General features: G+C 45.4%; 1 protein-coding gene across 1 annotated transcript in view; it reads right to left on the reverse strand.

Moving 5' to 3' along the window:
* The window catches only part of LOC146353174 (A.superbus venom factor 1-like), a 197,941-nt gene that overhangs the window by 25,440 nt on the left and 155,873 nt on the right, over positions 1 to 16,628 (reverse strand). Inside the window, exons 29-31 of the mRNA XM_084835880.1 lie at positions 6,709 to 6,872; positions 3,019 to 3,174; positions 692 to 845 (exon numbers count right to left, since the gene is read on the reverse strand). Of these exons, the coding sequence (XP_084692006.1) occupies positions 692 to 845; positions 3,019 to 3,174; positions 6,709 to 6,872 (474 nt within the window). The remainder of the gene's footprint in view (positions 1 to 691; positions 846 to 3,018; positions 3,175 to 6,708; positions 6,873 to 16,628) is intronic.

Below are 16,628 nucleotides of genomic sequence, written 5' to 3' on the forward strand. Positions count from 1 at the left end.
CAGAGGGAGGTGCTGCTGGGAAGAGAAAGGAGATTCCTATGGATTTGGATAGCGATAGAGAGGGAGGGGTATTCTTGGTGAAAAAACGTAAGGGCAAGAAGTGGCACTGAAGGCAGGAGCTGCCAAACCAGCACCATGCAAGCACATGTTTGCTGACTGGATAGTCACCCTGGCATGGGAACAGGTTGCTGGTGTCAGCAGGGTCGACCACCCAGTCAGCAACCATAATGGTGCAGGCTTTGGTACCCTCAGTTCTCAGCATGGAAAGGTAAGGGTGGGAAAGCCCCTCCCCTGCTATTGCTACACTGGGGCCACCAGTAGTTTTGCCTAGTGAACCCTCTCAACTGCCACTGCTATGACCTGGACCCAAAATACACCCCACTTCATTGGCAAGCTGGATCACATTTCTCAGGGTAAGCATGGGTGCAAATGTACAGATCAACAGTTTTTAGAACCCCAGCCCTCAATTTTCTGCTGAAGTAAGCATGTATAGGTATCACATGAATATTTGTTCCAGAAATCTGAGGGACAAGACTGAAATGAAAAGAGATGGTGACAGGAATACTGATGTGAATGCACCCACTCCTACATGCATATACATCATCCACATCAAGATTTAAAACCTCAGGAGGTCCACTTTTCATTAAAACTGGGTATTTGTAACAAATCTAAGCTCACCACTCAGACTTACTCAGCTGGACTTCTTCAACAGAAACCTGCAGATCGAAATTCCTGCACTGAGCTGCTTCCCCCTCCTGTAGCTTTGCATAATACATGGTCGTAATAGTCATAGTCGCTCGTCCCTGGCCTAATGCTTTCACAGTTAAATCTTGATTCAAATGGGTCTGAAAAGCAACCACGGTATAAAAAAGTGTGAGCAAAAGACAAGAATTAACTCTACAAATAGCTAATATGGGAAAATAAGATAAGATTTTCTTTTATAGCTCAGGCAGAGCAATCCAAAGAAGGCACAGTAGGAAGAACCCATGTTGAAAGATACCAAGCCCTGCTTGGCTTGCGTAGGCAATACAAGATACCAAGCCCTTCTGTCCTGCTTGCGTAGGCAGGACAGAAGGTGGCAGGAACAGCTGGAGGGAAAATAAATACACCAGCTCAAGGACTGGTGTACATCCCCCTCCCCCCATTCTCTGAAGAACTACTGTATGTCAGCTGGAAAAGTTGTTGGTGTGGCTCTTCAGAGTCCCAGCCAGGCCCAAATCCTCAAATCCTTGAGGAAGAATCCTCAAGCCAGGCATTTGGGCCCGGTCAGGTCTCTGAAGAGCTGTGCTGTCTACTTTTCCAGCTCACCCATCTCTTCAGAGAGCTTGTCTATCCACTGTTTACTCTAAGAGGACTTGAGGACCAGGTGGTGGCAGTGACAGAAGCAGCAGCAGGGAGGCATGGGGGTGAGGGAGGGTGGCCCACTAAGGCAGCAGTTCCTCCTGGTGGGGCATGGGGGACTGCATAGTTCGCCGTTCCTCCTGCTCCACAGCCTGAGGCAGGCACCTCACCCAGCTTCATGGCAGGGCTGGCCTTGGTCCCAGGGACCATAGGATTGCAACCTAAACTGTATAAACCCTTTCATATTAGATCATTATGAACTGAATAGAGAAAAATCAAGGAACAATAGATTTTGAAAAAAAAATAGTAATTTATTATCTAAAATGTATACATTACTTGTAAATAATCTATACTGGAACAAGTAAAAGACTTCATGAAGCAATGGGCACAGTATATAGGAGCAAATATTCCTATGGAGATTTGGGAGAATCTATTTTAGGGGAGGTGGTGGGGGCAAAAATGGCCAGCATAAATTCTCCGTGAATATGACAGCGACAGCGAGGAAAAGCATTACAACTTTATGATGAGGTGATCGCTCTAATTTGATAGAGAAGATAATTAAGAATGATATGCCTACTTGCTAGTTTTTTGTGTTTTTTTTTAAGGAGAGGAGACTTCTGGTATATCTGGCTTATTTCCACATAGATAGCCAGGTTAGTCTGTTGCAAGAAAAATAACAGAGCCAGTACCTGCTGGAGAAGCCACCACCCAGGGAAGATGGAGTGCCTGCTGCTGTTGCTCGCTGGTGCTGGTGCCACCACTACCACTGCTCTCCCTGTGGGCTTCTGCCTGGCAGACTGCCATTCCCTGCAGGACCAGGCCCCCACATACTGAGCCAGCTATGTTGACTACCTCCACCTGCCCCTTCTTGGAAGGGCTATATAAGCTGGCTGGCTGAAGTGGCCTAGGAGAGCCAGTACCTGCAGGAGAAGTCACCACCCAGGGAAGATGGAGTGGCCCCAGCTGCCCTCCTGCCTGGCAGTATTTATAAAGGGGATATTTTTTTTTATTTTTGTTCAATTGTTGGTGGGGGGTGGGTTTGGGGGGGATTCTGTTGTGTTTTTAGGGGTGGGTAGCCTGCCTGATAGGCAGAAGCAAGGGGGCATGTGTCCACCTGATGGAGGCAGTGGGGGGAGCCTTTGGGGCCAGACTATAAGAGGCTGGGTGGCAGGCACTGGCAGAGCGCTAGGGACAGGCCATGCCAGGTAAGGGGAACAAGGGAGAGATATGTACTATCTATCCCGTTCTGGGCCTGCCCAGAGCCCCAGGATAGCTCAGGGAGGCATGTCTCCACCTTCTGGCCTTCGTTTGCTGCTCTGCAATGCCAGGTCTGTTACCCAGAAAACATCTGTCATCCATGACATGATCTGGGATGAGGGTGCAGACCTGGCATTTATTATGGAGACCTGGCTGGCTGGGGCTGCTGCTCCAACTCCTGCAGCCATGTGTCCAGCTGGATTTTCATATGCATAGTAGCCGAGGGCTGGGGATCGGGGAGGGGAAGTGGCTGTTATATACTGCTGGAAGTCTTTCCAATAATTTTAGCTTTCTTTGTTAATTTATATCACTGGTTTCATTGAGCTTTAGTTTGTGATCCCTGCATGAACCCTTTTAATAAGGTGGGTTAGAAATCTAAACAAAGAATAATGCCTAAAATTGCACAAAGGAATATCATACCTCTGTTGTCTTGAGAAGTCGGGCATTCTCATTTTTAATTTGGAAAAATACTGGATAACTTTGTGGAAATAGAATGGAAACATCCAGGCTCAGGATCTCAGCGGGTGGCATGTTGATCTCGAATTGGGCAAGAGCTTGGAACACCATGATGGTCGACTGGAATGGTAGAGGGAAAATGGAGTAAGGAAGTACCACCTTGCAGTGAACATCTAAATTAGCTCCTTGGCATGAATGAATGAATGAATGAATGAAAAGTCTGGTGACAGAGGAGACCAGGGAACTGAAGCCCACTGAAAGCAACTCCACACTTAATGTAGCAAACATGCGTACTATGTGTCTCCTGATGAGGCACTGGGGTTTCCTGCAACAGACACTTAGGGTTGGATCAAATCTGGAACCAACCCCTAAGTGTGGATGACATTCACATCTGAGTACACACACGCACGGTTCTTTAAACACCCATGTGCATATGTCTAGGGACCTAACAAGCCAATGTCTTACACTGTGCTTTGTTCTTAGCTTACGATTCTGGCTTGTTATGAGGGGAACAAGCCAGAGATCCCAGTTCAGACATCACATAAACCTAGGAATGTACGAAAGTCACCGTTTCGTGGATCTGCTTTGCAGTGGTGGGGGAGGTGCTCTGTCCCTCCCCCCGGAATCCTGCCCGGCTGGCTCCGCTCCACGGGGATTCCACGGAGCTGCAGGCCAGCTCCGCCCACGGCCAGACATCTGGCCACTGGGCAGCAGGGATGCAAATGGCGGCTGCAATAGCTGCTGCCGTTTTCGTCCCTGTATTTCACCATGATAGGCTACGTAAGTCTTTACGTAGCCTATCACGGCAAGCCAATCAAAAAACAAAACAAAACAAAAACGGTGTACACAAATGGCTACGGCGGCTGCCATTTGCGTTCCTTATTTTTCGCCATTCTAATCTACGTAAATATTTACATAGGCTAAAACGGCAAATAAAAAAGGAACGCAAATAGCACCCACTGCGCTATTTGCGTTCTCCTTTTTTTTGCTGTAATACTCTACGTAAATATTTATTTTTAACCATTTGTGTATGCCTTTTTTTTTTGGATTGGCTTGCCGTGATAGGCTACGTAAAGATTTATGTAGCCTATCACAGCAAAGACCAGAATGCAAACGGCAGCCGGTCGAAAGACCAGCTGCCGCCGAAGCCGCTGCTGGAGCCACCGCTGTCCGAAACATCAGCCCCAGGTAAGTCTTGTCCCGGGGGGAATCGGCGGGGGGGTGGCAGGCCATTCTGCCATGGATTTCGGGGGGCCGAATGCCAGTGCATTCGGCCTCACTGAAATCCGTGGCAGAATTCTCCACCATACCTACATAAACCAGAGGGAGCTTCTATGGTTTGTTTAATTGCTTCTACTGGCAGGAGCAAGAGTAGTATGTACCCACACACTTGCTTGTTCATGGTAAGCCAGAATTCTTGGTAATTCTGGCTTACTGTGACATCGCAGTAAGTGACTGATATTTAGCTTAATATTTCTGATGTGTCCTAGACTGTAGTTGCTACTGTGTAGCATGTTGAAGAACAAGAGTATTTCTACACCAGGCTAAAATCCCGCAACTTTACCAGGGCTTTCTGCTTCCATTTTCTTTGCAGGATTATGATGGGCTCCTTTAGACCGTGAACACGTGATGTGGAATTGAAGACTTCCTTTCTTGGCAATGCTGTATATGTTCAATGAAACACAGCCATCTAGTGGCTGAATTATAGTGGTATTCCGGGATTACACACTGCTGATATTGCACAATTAAGGTTTATTACAGCTTATCTCCCATCTTTTTGAAAGTGAGATAACTGGGGAAACATGCAGGAGACATCCTAGGGGTTGACATGTCATGTAAAGGACACTCAAACTTCTGTGAGTGGCCAATCATGAACATGCAATAAATCGCTCTGTAGAGAAGCCCCAAGAAATGTCCATATGTGATGGATTAAGCCTGAATGGATTCCAGCCAGGTATGGACCCCCTAAAACACAGTGAGGAACCTGTGACCCTCCAGACATTATTGTGTAGCAGCTATATCGGGGGTCAGACTAAGTAGCCTCATGCAGTCTCATGCTTCATGTTCTTGCTGAGCTCTTTCTCCCTTGAATATATTGTTGTAAGCTAACGAGACACAGGAATTCCTTATCTTGTCAAAGGTCATACAATTGTCTATCTTGTTCTCTGCTGTTCTCTTCTGTTCTCTCCTTATCATGGCTACCCTATAACCCAGTTCTTGTATTATAAACAATGGTGCTAGGAGAAGAAATGTTGAGGACTGCAACCCCACACGGGAAGGGGAGGAGGAGCCATTTCATATGTGTCACAATGTCTATAAAAACAATGTGCTGATGTATTTCGGGGCTTCTGGCTCTTTGGAAATGATTCCAGCCTTAAGCCCGCGCGTTAAATAAAGAATCTCTTTTTCCTTCACTCCGTGGTCTCTCTGACTCTGAGTTCTGCAACAATTGGACTGCAATTCTTATCAGCCCCAGCCAATAGGGATGATGGGAGCTATAGACCTACAACATCTCCATGACATGGAAATGCCAAAACAGAAAATGAGCGAGGGAGTTGTGCTTCCAGGAATGCATGACTCTTCACAGATTATCCCAGAACCAGAAACACAAGTCACTCATGCTTCCTCTTCTGATGTTTCTCAATAAGTTTCAAAACTCTCTTTGGAATTACTCCAGTTTATCTACCTCATGCCTAATGGTAGGGCCAGTCTTGATTTGAGCTAGGTAAAGCATCTAGAACAGCACTAGGCAACCTGTGGCCCTTGAGATGTTTTGGCCTACAACTCCCATCAGTCCCAGCCAGCATAGCTGATGGTGAGCATTCATGGGAGGTATAAGCCAAAACATCTGAAGTGCTACAGGTTGCCCACCCATTTTAGGGCAATTTCAAAATCTTAAAACAATGATAGGATAATGCAGCAAATAGGGAAAGAAAACCCATTAATGCCAAGAGACAGATCAGCATGCCTTGGTGCAATCTAATTGATCTGGCTGGTGTAGCCAGCATCTTTCTAGAGGGACAATTCAGCCACACATCTGTGCAGGCCTTTTCTCATGACAAAGAGGAGTTCCTCAATCAGTTCCCCATTGACAGTTTTGTACAGGCTACTGCCAAGTTTTAAGCAGTTCAACTTAGGGAACTTCCTCTTCAGAAGCCACTGCATAAAGTCTACAGTTGTTACAAAAATTGTGTTTTTTTTCCCTGGTAGACCTTCTAATTCGTTTACCAAGAACGAGAGGAGGCAGAGATCTGGTCCAACACGATTTTATTCTGCAGAATAAGGCAACCCTTGGGGCTAACGCTCCATCAAAGGTTACAATCCAGTGATGTGATTCAAAAGTTTATATAGGCAAGACCTTTGGGGCTGTCTTACGCTTGCGCTGTACTAATCTCTTTGTCTAGCTGAGAGGGAAACAGAAGACAGGCAGCACCTTTGACATATCTAGGCATGCGCAGAGAGGTAGCCTTGTACTCTAGTAAACACATTCTTGGCATTCTTGAGTCTCTGATAAGGCGCTGTGTCTTTGTTTAGCATGGCAGTCTCACACTGAGGTAAAACAGACATAGCCTAGCTTATAAAATCATGGGATAACAGACATACTACAACTGAAATTTCTATAACACAGTCAAAGGCAGTAAAGCAGATTCTCACCTGGATATGTCCAAATGTTCCTCCATAATATTTCTGTGCTATCAGCCATTTGGCTATGACACCAACATGATCAAACTTCTTCATTTTCAGTAAAGCCAGCAGGGCGTAGGAGGTAGCTTCAATGCTAATGGCATGATTATTGTGATCTTCCCACCGATTTCTGTCTAAATAGCAGCAGAGAACCAAATCTTTAGGATATATGAGCCCATTTTCCAAGCAGCCACACTTCCCATCTTATTTCTGTCAAGTTTCCATGAAGAGATTATCAATGTGCTATAACACATAGCAAGTTAAAAACTGGATGTTGTTAGTCTGAGCCTATTTCGACCCTGGTATACTGGGAAAAGACACTGCATGGCCCTCGTGGCAGCAGTAGAGGTGTGTGTCATGTCCCTTGTGGTGGCAGTGGGGGGGGGCGCACATCCTGGTAGTGACAAGGAAGGGCACAGCCCTCTCAGCAATGGCCTTATATGAGGTAACCGTAACTACCATTGTAGGTATCAGTAGTTTTATATAGTTGCTGTTTCATCTAAATACTACGTTTATATACCACACACACACTCCCACTCCTCTACATTTTATTGCTGAGTGAGGTCATATATTTTCCACATTTGAATGCTGTGATTCCAATAAATCACTGAAATCCATTATAATCTGACACTTGGGTCCTTTTTGGGTTATACTGGAGAAAGCAAAACAAAACTCACTGCAGTAAGATGGAACCTAATCTTCAGCTGTCACCTGTATTTTGTCTGAAAGCTCTGCCTCCAGCCACTAGCTCAACTTTTGTAATGTCATGACACGTTCATAATTTTGACAGTCAGTGAAATGCACTGATGACGACAATGATGGTGATAATGACTATTTATATATACCAATTTCCAATTCAATTTGTATTGCATTGACAACCAGTCATTTGCAAAACAATGAACCAGGCCTTACAGCTAAAACATATTTAAATTAAACAAACAAACAAACAAACAAACAAAAACAGCAATCACTGGTTACCTCCAGAAATTCAACAACCCTTAAAATTTAATGTTTAAAACCTAAGACCAAACCATTTTGTCTTATCTTACCTTGAACTGAGCACAATTGGGAGGCTTGAATTCAAAGCCCCTTGTCTCACTTTCAAAGCAGAATTAATATATTTTGCCGTTCTAAAAGCAACATAATAGTCTGATCCATTTAATAACATAAGCACCTTATCCCTTGATGTTTCCAACCTCTTTTTCTTTAGGAGTGGAAAAATATATTTGGATCTCAAGTTATCATATTTAGCACACTCTAGCGGAAAGTGAATTCAATCCCCTATTGTCTTGCAACCAAATGGACATAGCCGACATGGCCTGGATACATTATGAAATCTTCCCTCTACTTCCTTCAAGGGAATACTATTCAGTCGGCATTTTGTAATAAGAACCCGTAATGAATAGGGACTTGGAAGCGCCAGATATTGTGCCGCCTGGTTGAATGTAGCTGGCAACCCAGCATGTAATTCATTTGACCTGCAATTAGCCACCTTGGCTGTGTCCATTTGCCATGATGTATCTGCTGTAGGGGTGCACGAAAGTCACTTACCTGGTCTCGCAGCTTGCTTCGCAGTGGGGGGAGGCGCTTCGCTGCTCCCCCCGAAGTTCAGGCCGGCGGGGGAGGCTTCCCTCCTCGCCCAGCCGAAATTCAGGCCGGGGGGGAGGCTTCCCACCTCGCCCGGCCGAAATTCAGGCCGGGGAGAAGCGCCCCGTCTCCCCGGCCGCGAACTTCAAAAGGAAAAAAAAAAAACGCTCCTGTGATAGGCTACGTGACGATTAACGTAGCCTATCACGGCTAGATCTGCAAAGTCAGCCGTGATAGGCTACGTTAATCGTCACGTAGCCTATCAGGGGTGACTTTGAAAAAAAAAAAAATCGCGTACGGCTAATGGTGGCCCCCATAGGGAGCCGCCATTCGCGTTCCTTATTTGGTCGCTGTAGTCTACGTAAAGATTTATGGAGACTATGGCGAAAATAAGGGCAACGCTATCTGCGTTGTCCTTATTTTCGCCGTAGTCTACGTAAATCTTTACGTAGACTACAGGGACCAAATAAGGTACATGAATGGCGGCTCCCTATGGGGGCCACCATTGTTGTTGTTGTTCAGTCGTTCAGTCGTGTCCGACTCTTCGTGACCCCATGGACCATAGCACGCCAGGCCTTCCTGTCCTGCGCTCTCTCCCGGAGCGTGCTCAAGTTCATATTCATTGCATCCGTGATGCTATCTAGCCATCTCATCCTCTGCCGTCCCCTTCTCCTTTTGCCTTCAGTCTTTCCCAGCATCAGGGACTTTTCCAGGGAGTTTTCTCTTCGCATTAGGTGGCCAAAATATTGGAGCTTCAGCTTCATTATCTGTCCTTCCAAAGAGCAGTCAGGGTTGATTTCCTTTAGGATGGACTGATTTGACCTCCTTGCAGTCCAGGGGACTCGTAAGAGTCTTCTCCAGCACCACAGTTCGAAAGCATCAATTCTTCGGCGCTCAGCCTTCCTTATAGTCCAGCTCTCACAGCCATACATTACTACTGGGAAAACCATAGCTTTGATTAGACGGACCTTTGTCGGCAAGGTGATGTCTCTGCTTCTTACTATGCTGTCTAGGTTGGCCATAGCTTTCCTCCCAAGGAGCAAGCGTCTTTTAATTTCATGGCTACAGTCACCGTCTGCGGTGATCTTGGAGCCCAAGAAAGTAAAATCTGTCACTGCTTCCATTTCTTCCCCTTCTATATGCCAGGAAGTGATAGGGCCAGATGCCATGATCTTCGTTTTTTTAATGTTGAGTTTCAAACCAGCTTTTGCACTCTCCTCTTTCACCCTCAACAAGAGGCTCTTGAGATCCTCTTCGCTTTCTGCCATTAGGGTGGTATCGTCTGCATATCGGAGGTTGTTGATAATTCTCCCGGCAATCTTAATTCCGATCTCTGATTCATCCAACCCGGCATTTCTCATGATGTACTCTGCATATAAGTTAAATAAGCAGGGTGACAATATGCAGCCTTGTCGTACTCCTTTCCCAATTTTGAACCAATCGGTTGTTCCATGTCTGGTTCTTACTGTTGCTTCTTGACCCTCGTACAGGTTTCTCAGGAGACAGGTAAGGTGGTCTGGTACTCCCATCACTTTAAGAATTTGCCACAGTTTGTTGTGATCCACACAATCAAAGGCTTTAGCGTAGTCAATGAAGCAGAAATAGACGTTTTTCTGGAATTCTCTTGCTTTCTCCATGATGCAGCGAATGTTGGCGATTTGATCTCTAGTTCCTCTGCCTCTTCGAAACCCAGCTTGTACTTCCAGTAGTTCTCGGTTCGCATACTGCTGAAGCCTAGCTTGTAGGATTTTGAGCATCACCTTGCTGGCATGTGAAATGAGCGCAATTGTACGGTAGTTTGAACACTCTTTGGCGTTGCCCTTCTTTGGAATTGGAATGTAAACTGACCTTTTCCAGTCTTGTGGCCACTGTTGAGTGTTCCAGATTTGTTGGCATATTGAATGCAGCACTTTAACAGCATCATCTTTTAGGATTTTAAATAGCTCGGCTGGAATACTGTCATCTCCGCTAGCTTTGTTGTTACTAATGCTTCCTAAGGCCCACTTGACTTCACTCTCTAGGATGTCCGGCTCAAGTTCAGTGACCGCACTATCATGGCTATCAGGGACATTCAAATCTTTCCTGTATAGTTCTTCTGTGTATTCTTGCCACCTCTTCTTAATCTCATCTGCTTCTGTTAGGTCCCTGCCTTCTTTGTCCTTTATCATGCCCGTCTTTGCACAAAACGTTCCCTTGAGATCTCCAATTTTCTTGAAGAGATCTCTAGTCTTTCCCATTCTGTTGTTTTCCTCGATTTCTTTGCATTGTTCATTTAAGAAGGCCTTCTTGTCTCTCCTTGCTATTCTCTGGAACTCTGCATTCAGTTGGGTATATCTTCCCCTTTCTCCCTTGCTTTTCGCTTCCCTTCTTTCGTGAGCTACTTGTAAAGCCTCATCAGACAGCCACTTGGCTTTCTTGCATTTCTTTTTCTTTGGGACGGATTTCGTTGCTGCCTCCTGAACAATGTTACGGACCTCCGTCCATAGTTCCTCAGGCACTCTGTCTATCAGGTCTAATCCCTGAAATCTATTCCTCACCTCCACTGTATATTCATCAGGGATATGATTTAGGTCATACCTGAAAGTTTTAGTGGCTTTCCCTACGTTCTTCAATTTAAGCCGAAATTTTGCAAGAAGCAGCTCATGATCTGAGCCACAGTCAGCTCCAGGTCTTGTTTTTACTGACTGTATGGAGCTTCTCCATCTTTGGCTGCAAAGGACATAATCAATCTGATTTCGATATTGACCATCTGGTGACGTCCATGTGTAGAGTCGCCTCTTGTGCTGTTGGAAAAGAGTGTTTGCTATGATCAGCATGTTCTCTTGGCAAAACTCTATTAGCTTTTGTCCTGCTTCATTTTGTACACCAAGGCCATGCCTGCCTGTTATCCCGGTGATTTCTTGACTTCCTACTTTAGCATTCCAATCCCCTATGATGAAGAGGACATCTTTTTTTGGTGTTAGTTCTAGAAGGTGTTGTAGGTCTTCATAGAACCGATCAACCTCAGCTTCTTCGGCCTCAGTGGTTGGGGCATAGACTTGAATTACTGTGATGTTGAATGGTTTGCCTTGGATTCGTACTGAGATCATTCTATCATTTTTAAGATTGTACCCCAGTACTGCTTTTCCCACCCTTTTGTTGACTATGAGTGCTACTCCATTTCTTCTAAGGGATTCTTGCCCACAATAGTAGATATGATGGTCACCTGAATTAAATTCGCCCATGCCTGTCCATTTGAGTTCGCTGACTCCCAAGATGTCGATGTTCAATCTTGCCATCTCATGTTTGACCACCTCCAGCTTACCTTGATTCATTGATCTGACATTCCAGGTTCCTAAACAATATTGTTCTTTACAGCATCGGATTTTCTTTTCACCGCCAGACACATCCACAGCTGAGTGTCCTTTCGGGTTTGGCCCAGCCACTTCACTCTTTCTGGCGCTACTTGGAAATACCCTCTGCTCTTCCCCAGTAGCATATTGGACACCTTCCGACCTGAGGGGCTCATCTTCCGGCGTCATCTCTTTTAGCCTTGTGATACGTTCCATGGGGTTTTCTTGGCAAGAATACTGGAGTGGGTTGCCATTTCCTTCTCCAGTGGACCACATTTTGTCAGAACTCTCTGCCATGACCTGTCCGTCTTGGGTGGCCCTGCACGGCATAGCTTATGGCTTCACTGAGTTACGCAAGCCCCTTCGCCACAACAAGGCAGTGATCCATGAAGGGGGGGCCACCATTAGCCGTACGCGATTTTTTTTTTTTTTTAAAGTCACCCTTGATAGGCTACGTGACGATTAACGTAGCCTATCACGGCTGACTTTGCAAATCTAGCCGTGATAGGCTACGTTAATCGTTACGTAGCCTATCACAGGGGCTTTTTTTTTTTTTACTTTGCTTGTAATGGCGGCGGCGGCAGCCAGTCGAAAGACCGGCTGCCGCCCCCGCCCCTGACGAAGACCTGCCGAACTGCCGCCGGGACGGACATTCATGAACGGTAAGTCCCATCCCGGGCGGGGGGGGGGCGGAGAATTTCTCCCCGAACAACCTTCGGAGGACCGAATGCGTTGGCGCTCGGCCCCCCGAAATTTCGGGGAGAAATTCTCCTCCATCCCTAATCTGCTGTCCTCTGCGTTATGAGTGATCTGGCCACATCATGACCCTTTGATAAAAGGAATTCATATGAGAAACCAATCTAGGTCACATACTCTCTCATTTCACCTGATCAAGACCCAGCTGCATGGTTCATCTCATCAAAAGTGGCCTGAAGCAATGGTGAAGTTAGCTGAAAAATCAATCTGAGCCAGAGACGAGCTGCTGCATTCATTACCAGGCTTGAGATGGGTAAGACCTCCGTTTCAGTTCTTATTATAGCCCTTGGGGTGCTTCTTGCTACATATAGAGCTCTTGTTAAAAACCCATGTTGAACTAATTCCAGCTCAGCCAGGTTTGAATTTGCCCATAGCTCTGCCCCATAAAGCATTTGTGGCAATAGTTTACAACGATAAAGTTCCAAACGTGGGGAAATTAAGTGCCCTCCCCTCCCAGCTGAAAACCTTAGGATTGCCCCAGTTGTAATCTTAGCTTTCTCTGCCGTCCCTTTTATATGTTTATCCCATTTGCCAGCTTTAGAAAAAAATGATTCCCAGATATTTATATTTAGTTACTGACTCTAGGTTATGGCCATCCAGCGACCAGCCATGGATCTTTCTAGATCTACCGAATTCCATAACCTCTGTTTTCTTATAGTTCACAGTCAACATTTCTTGCTGGCAAAACTTGGAAAGAGCCACCAGCGACCGTCTCATCCCTACTAAAGTGTAAGACAGGATGACAGCGTCATCTGCATATAATAATACAGAAACTGGACAGTGCCTCAGAGAAGGTGGAAAGGACTGTGGACCAGACAGGGCATTTACTACATCATTCAGATATATATTAAATAACGTTGGGGCCAGCAGGCATCCCTGTCTCACCCCCCTATTGACAGGTATAACTTTGGATAATGTTCCGCTGGTACCCAGGCTAACTCGCATGATGGAATTTGTACATAGTCACTGAATTCTCGCTCCCAACCGTGGGGGTCAATCTGAAGATCTCTACATTTGTGCCATAGTCGCACTCTTGAGATTGAATCAAATGCAGCTTTCAGATCCACAAATGTTGCAAATAGCACTTTGTACGGTGGAGAAGTATATTTCCCAATCAGATGGTGTTAGGGATGTATGAAAGTCACTTACCTTTCCGCGGATTATGTTGATGGTGGGGGGGAGGCATTCTGTCCCTCCCCCGGAATCCTTGACAGGGGGAGGCGATCCGTTCCTCCCCCCCAGAATCCTCCATGGCCGCCGGCTGTGCTCCGCAGCAGCTCTGCGGAGCAGCCGGCCAGGCCCAGACCAGAGCCGTCTGCAGCCGGATTTCCGGCCGCGGAGGGCTCTGGGTAAAAAAAACACAAAAAACCACGTACGCAAATGGCGGCGGCTACGGCCGCCGCCATTTGCGTTCCTTATTTTGGGCCATCTTAGTCTACATAAATATTTACGTAGACTATGACGGCGAAAATAAAGGGGAACGCAAATAGTGTAGCGGGCGCTATTTGCATCCCTTTTTGATTCACTGTTTTAGCCTACGTAAATATTTACATAGGCTAAAATGGCGAATCAAAAAGGGACACAAATAGCGCCCGCTACACTATTTGCATTCCCCTGTATTTTCGCCGTCATAGTCTACGTAAATATTTACGTAGACTAAGATGGCCAAAAATATTTACGTAGACTAAGACGGCCAAAAAGGAGCACCAGACAGCCAACACCAGGTAGGCTCCATTCCGGGCCCATTTCACGGGTTGGTGGGGGGGGAGGGTTGCTTCGTTCCGCCATGGATTCCGGGGGGGGGGGCAAATTCACTGGAATTCGGCCTCCCTGGAATCTGTGGCGGAATTCTCCAACATCCCTAGTTCTGCTCTGAATCAATTGAACCAATGTAGAAATGCCTGACCTTCTCTAGGCAACCCCCTGAAATCAGAATGTAGTCGATCACACTTGCCCCCCAGTGACTGAAGAATGTAAAGTCACCCTCAAGATCTTTAGAGCTTAAACCATTTAACAGGATTAAACCTGTCTCCCTTATCAGTGAGCAAAGATAATGACCGTGACTATTTACTGAGCAGTCTTTGGACTGCACTGTGGGTAAATCCCAAGTTGGACTCCACTTGTCCAACCCCTCTTCATTATTTTGGACCAGATCCCAAGATGACCCAAGGTGGGCATTGAAGTCACCAGCCAAGATGATCATGGATCTGGGAAACTTCAGTTGGATGGCCCCAATTGATTTGTCCAGCAATTGCCACATTTGGGCAGAATAATGAGGCGAGCCCCTTGGAGGAACGTAAACGTTAATCAGTATCAAATGTAGTCCTCTAAACTGAAGACTAATAGCTTGAAACCAAGGGGGGTGGATAATCAGTTCATTCGGGCATACCTCAAGGGATGTTGCAATTCCACAGGCAACACCCCCCCCCCCCATGGGCAGCCTTTAGAAATTGGAGCCTTGGCATCTGTTGTTATAAATAAATAATCATCTAATAATAATTCTTTCAAAAGCCACATCTCTTGAAATAAAATTATCTTGAATGAAGTAATTAGCTCAAAAAAAGAAGGGTCATTCTGCTTTTTAGACCATCCTGTTATATTCCAAGAAATTAAAGACAGTGCCGAGGAAGTTAATGGGGCTCTATTTCCTGCTAGTCAAGGGGAGGGTATAACAGTAATTTTGTTGTGTCTAACATCACAACAAATAGCCCCATTCTTTAGCTGTGATGTAGGAGTGAAGATTTGTGAAGAGGGGGCTTTTTCTGTGGATGCCAGAAAATTTACTTCTGCTGTTATCTCTCTTAAATTTGGACATATATGTTGAGCAGGCTAGGCATTGCTCTGTGCAGGATTCTCTTGCAACAGAGTTATCAGAGAGGTTTACAATTATAGAATAAAAATTCGACATTGCCTGAGAGGAACTAGTTGGTACAGGATCTTTGGTTGGTAGTTTACTTTGTACTAGATCTAGAGTTAAATCAGTCAATGGTGCCCCATTAGATAGATCTTGTGTTTTTGGAAGCAAAGGTCTAGCTTGGCCCAAAGATGGAAATAAGGGTTGTACTTCCCTATTTTGAAATACCCGTCTCGCTGGCTCTGATGTTAAATTTTTGAAGAATAGCCTCTGACGCCATTATTTTGCTCACCATCCAAGGTGAAGAAAGGGTCAGCACCAATCTTCTCTGGTATTGTAATGTCGGGAGTATCTGAAAAGATTTCAGATCTCCAATTGTTAGGCCCAGCTTCAGCAAATTATTTAGATTTGACAGAATTCTGGATTTCTCTTGCCAACTAGGGAGGAAGCCATTTTGTAGAGGGAAGACATCAAGGGCCACTTGATGTGAAGAGATTACTATCTTGTAATCTATAGGACTGAAATCAGTCCTTGAGGTAGTAACAGGCATTACTAGATCCTGGGATGCAGGTTTTCCTCTGCTTGGGGTTCGCTCCTGTTCCTTTACGCTTGTAAGTAGTTCCACATGATTTAAGATTTGCTCAAGCCTGAATTTCATTTCTGGAATTAATGCAGTTTCTGCTTCAAGTTGCTTGAGACTGAGAGCCTTGAAGACTGCCTCCAGAGTAGAGGACATCAACGTGCAAAGCTCTGCAACTTGCATTTATATATACAGTACCATCCATGTACCTGGTATGTTACAGAGTTACATAAACAAAATGATTATGGACCCTGCCCACAAGGATCATACAATTTTATTTTTTTTTTAAGATAAAACAACAAGGGATGAATGTGGTCAAAAGCTTGGTTGCAGCTGGGAATGAAAGTTAAGAGGATAAGGCAAAAGCCTCAGGGAATAGATGGATTTTGAGGAGGGATTTGAAGGTTGAGAGTTAAGACTATAGTTCTGGAATGACTATTCCAGTCATCCAGAACATGACTGGAATCATGATGAAGTGGCTTTGGTGGCATGAAGTGTCTTTTACCACCTTCTGCTGGTTTACCAGCTATAGCTATTCCTGGATAGAGGTAACCTCACCACAGAGATTCATGCTTTGATAACCTCCTGGCTGGAGGTAATGTAGGAGTCCCCAAACTTTTGGGGGGACAGTGGGCACATTTAGTATTTTAAGAAAATGTCATAGGCTTTGTCACAAAATGGCTGCTGGGTGGGAGTGCCCATTTACAAAATGGCTGCCTTCGTGGGCACAGCCAATCACAAAACACTCATTTAACAGGAACACAAATGGACGAGGCTAAAA

Source organism: Heloderma suspectum, chromosome 2 (genome assembly GCF_057233095.1).
Source record: "Heloderma suspectum isolate Gila_16-S chromosome 2, 16-S_ref, whole genome shotgun sequence".
NCBI lineage: Eukaryota > Metazoa > Chordata > Lepidosauria > Squamata > Helodermatidae > Heloderma > Heloderma suspectum.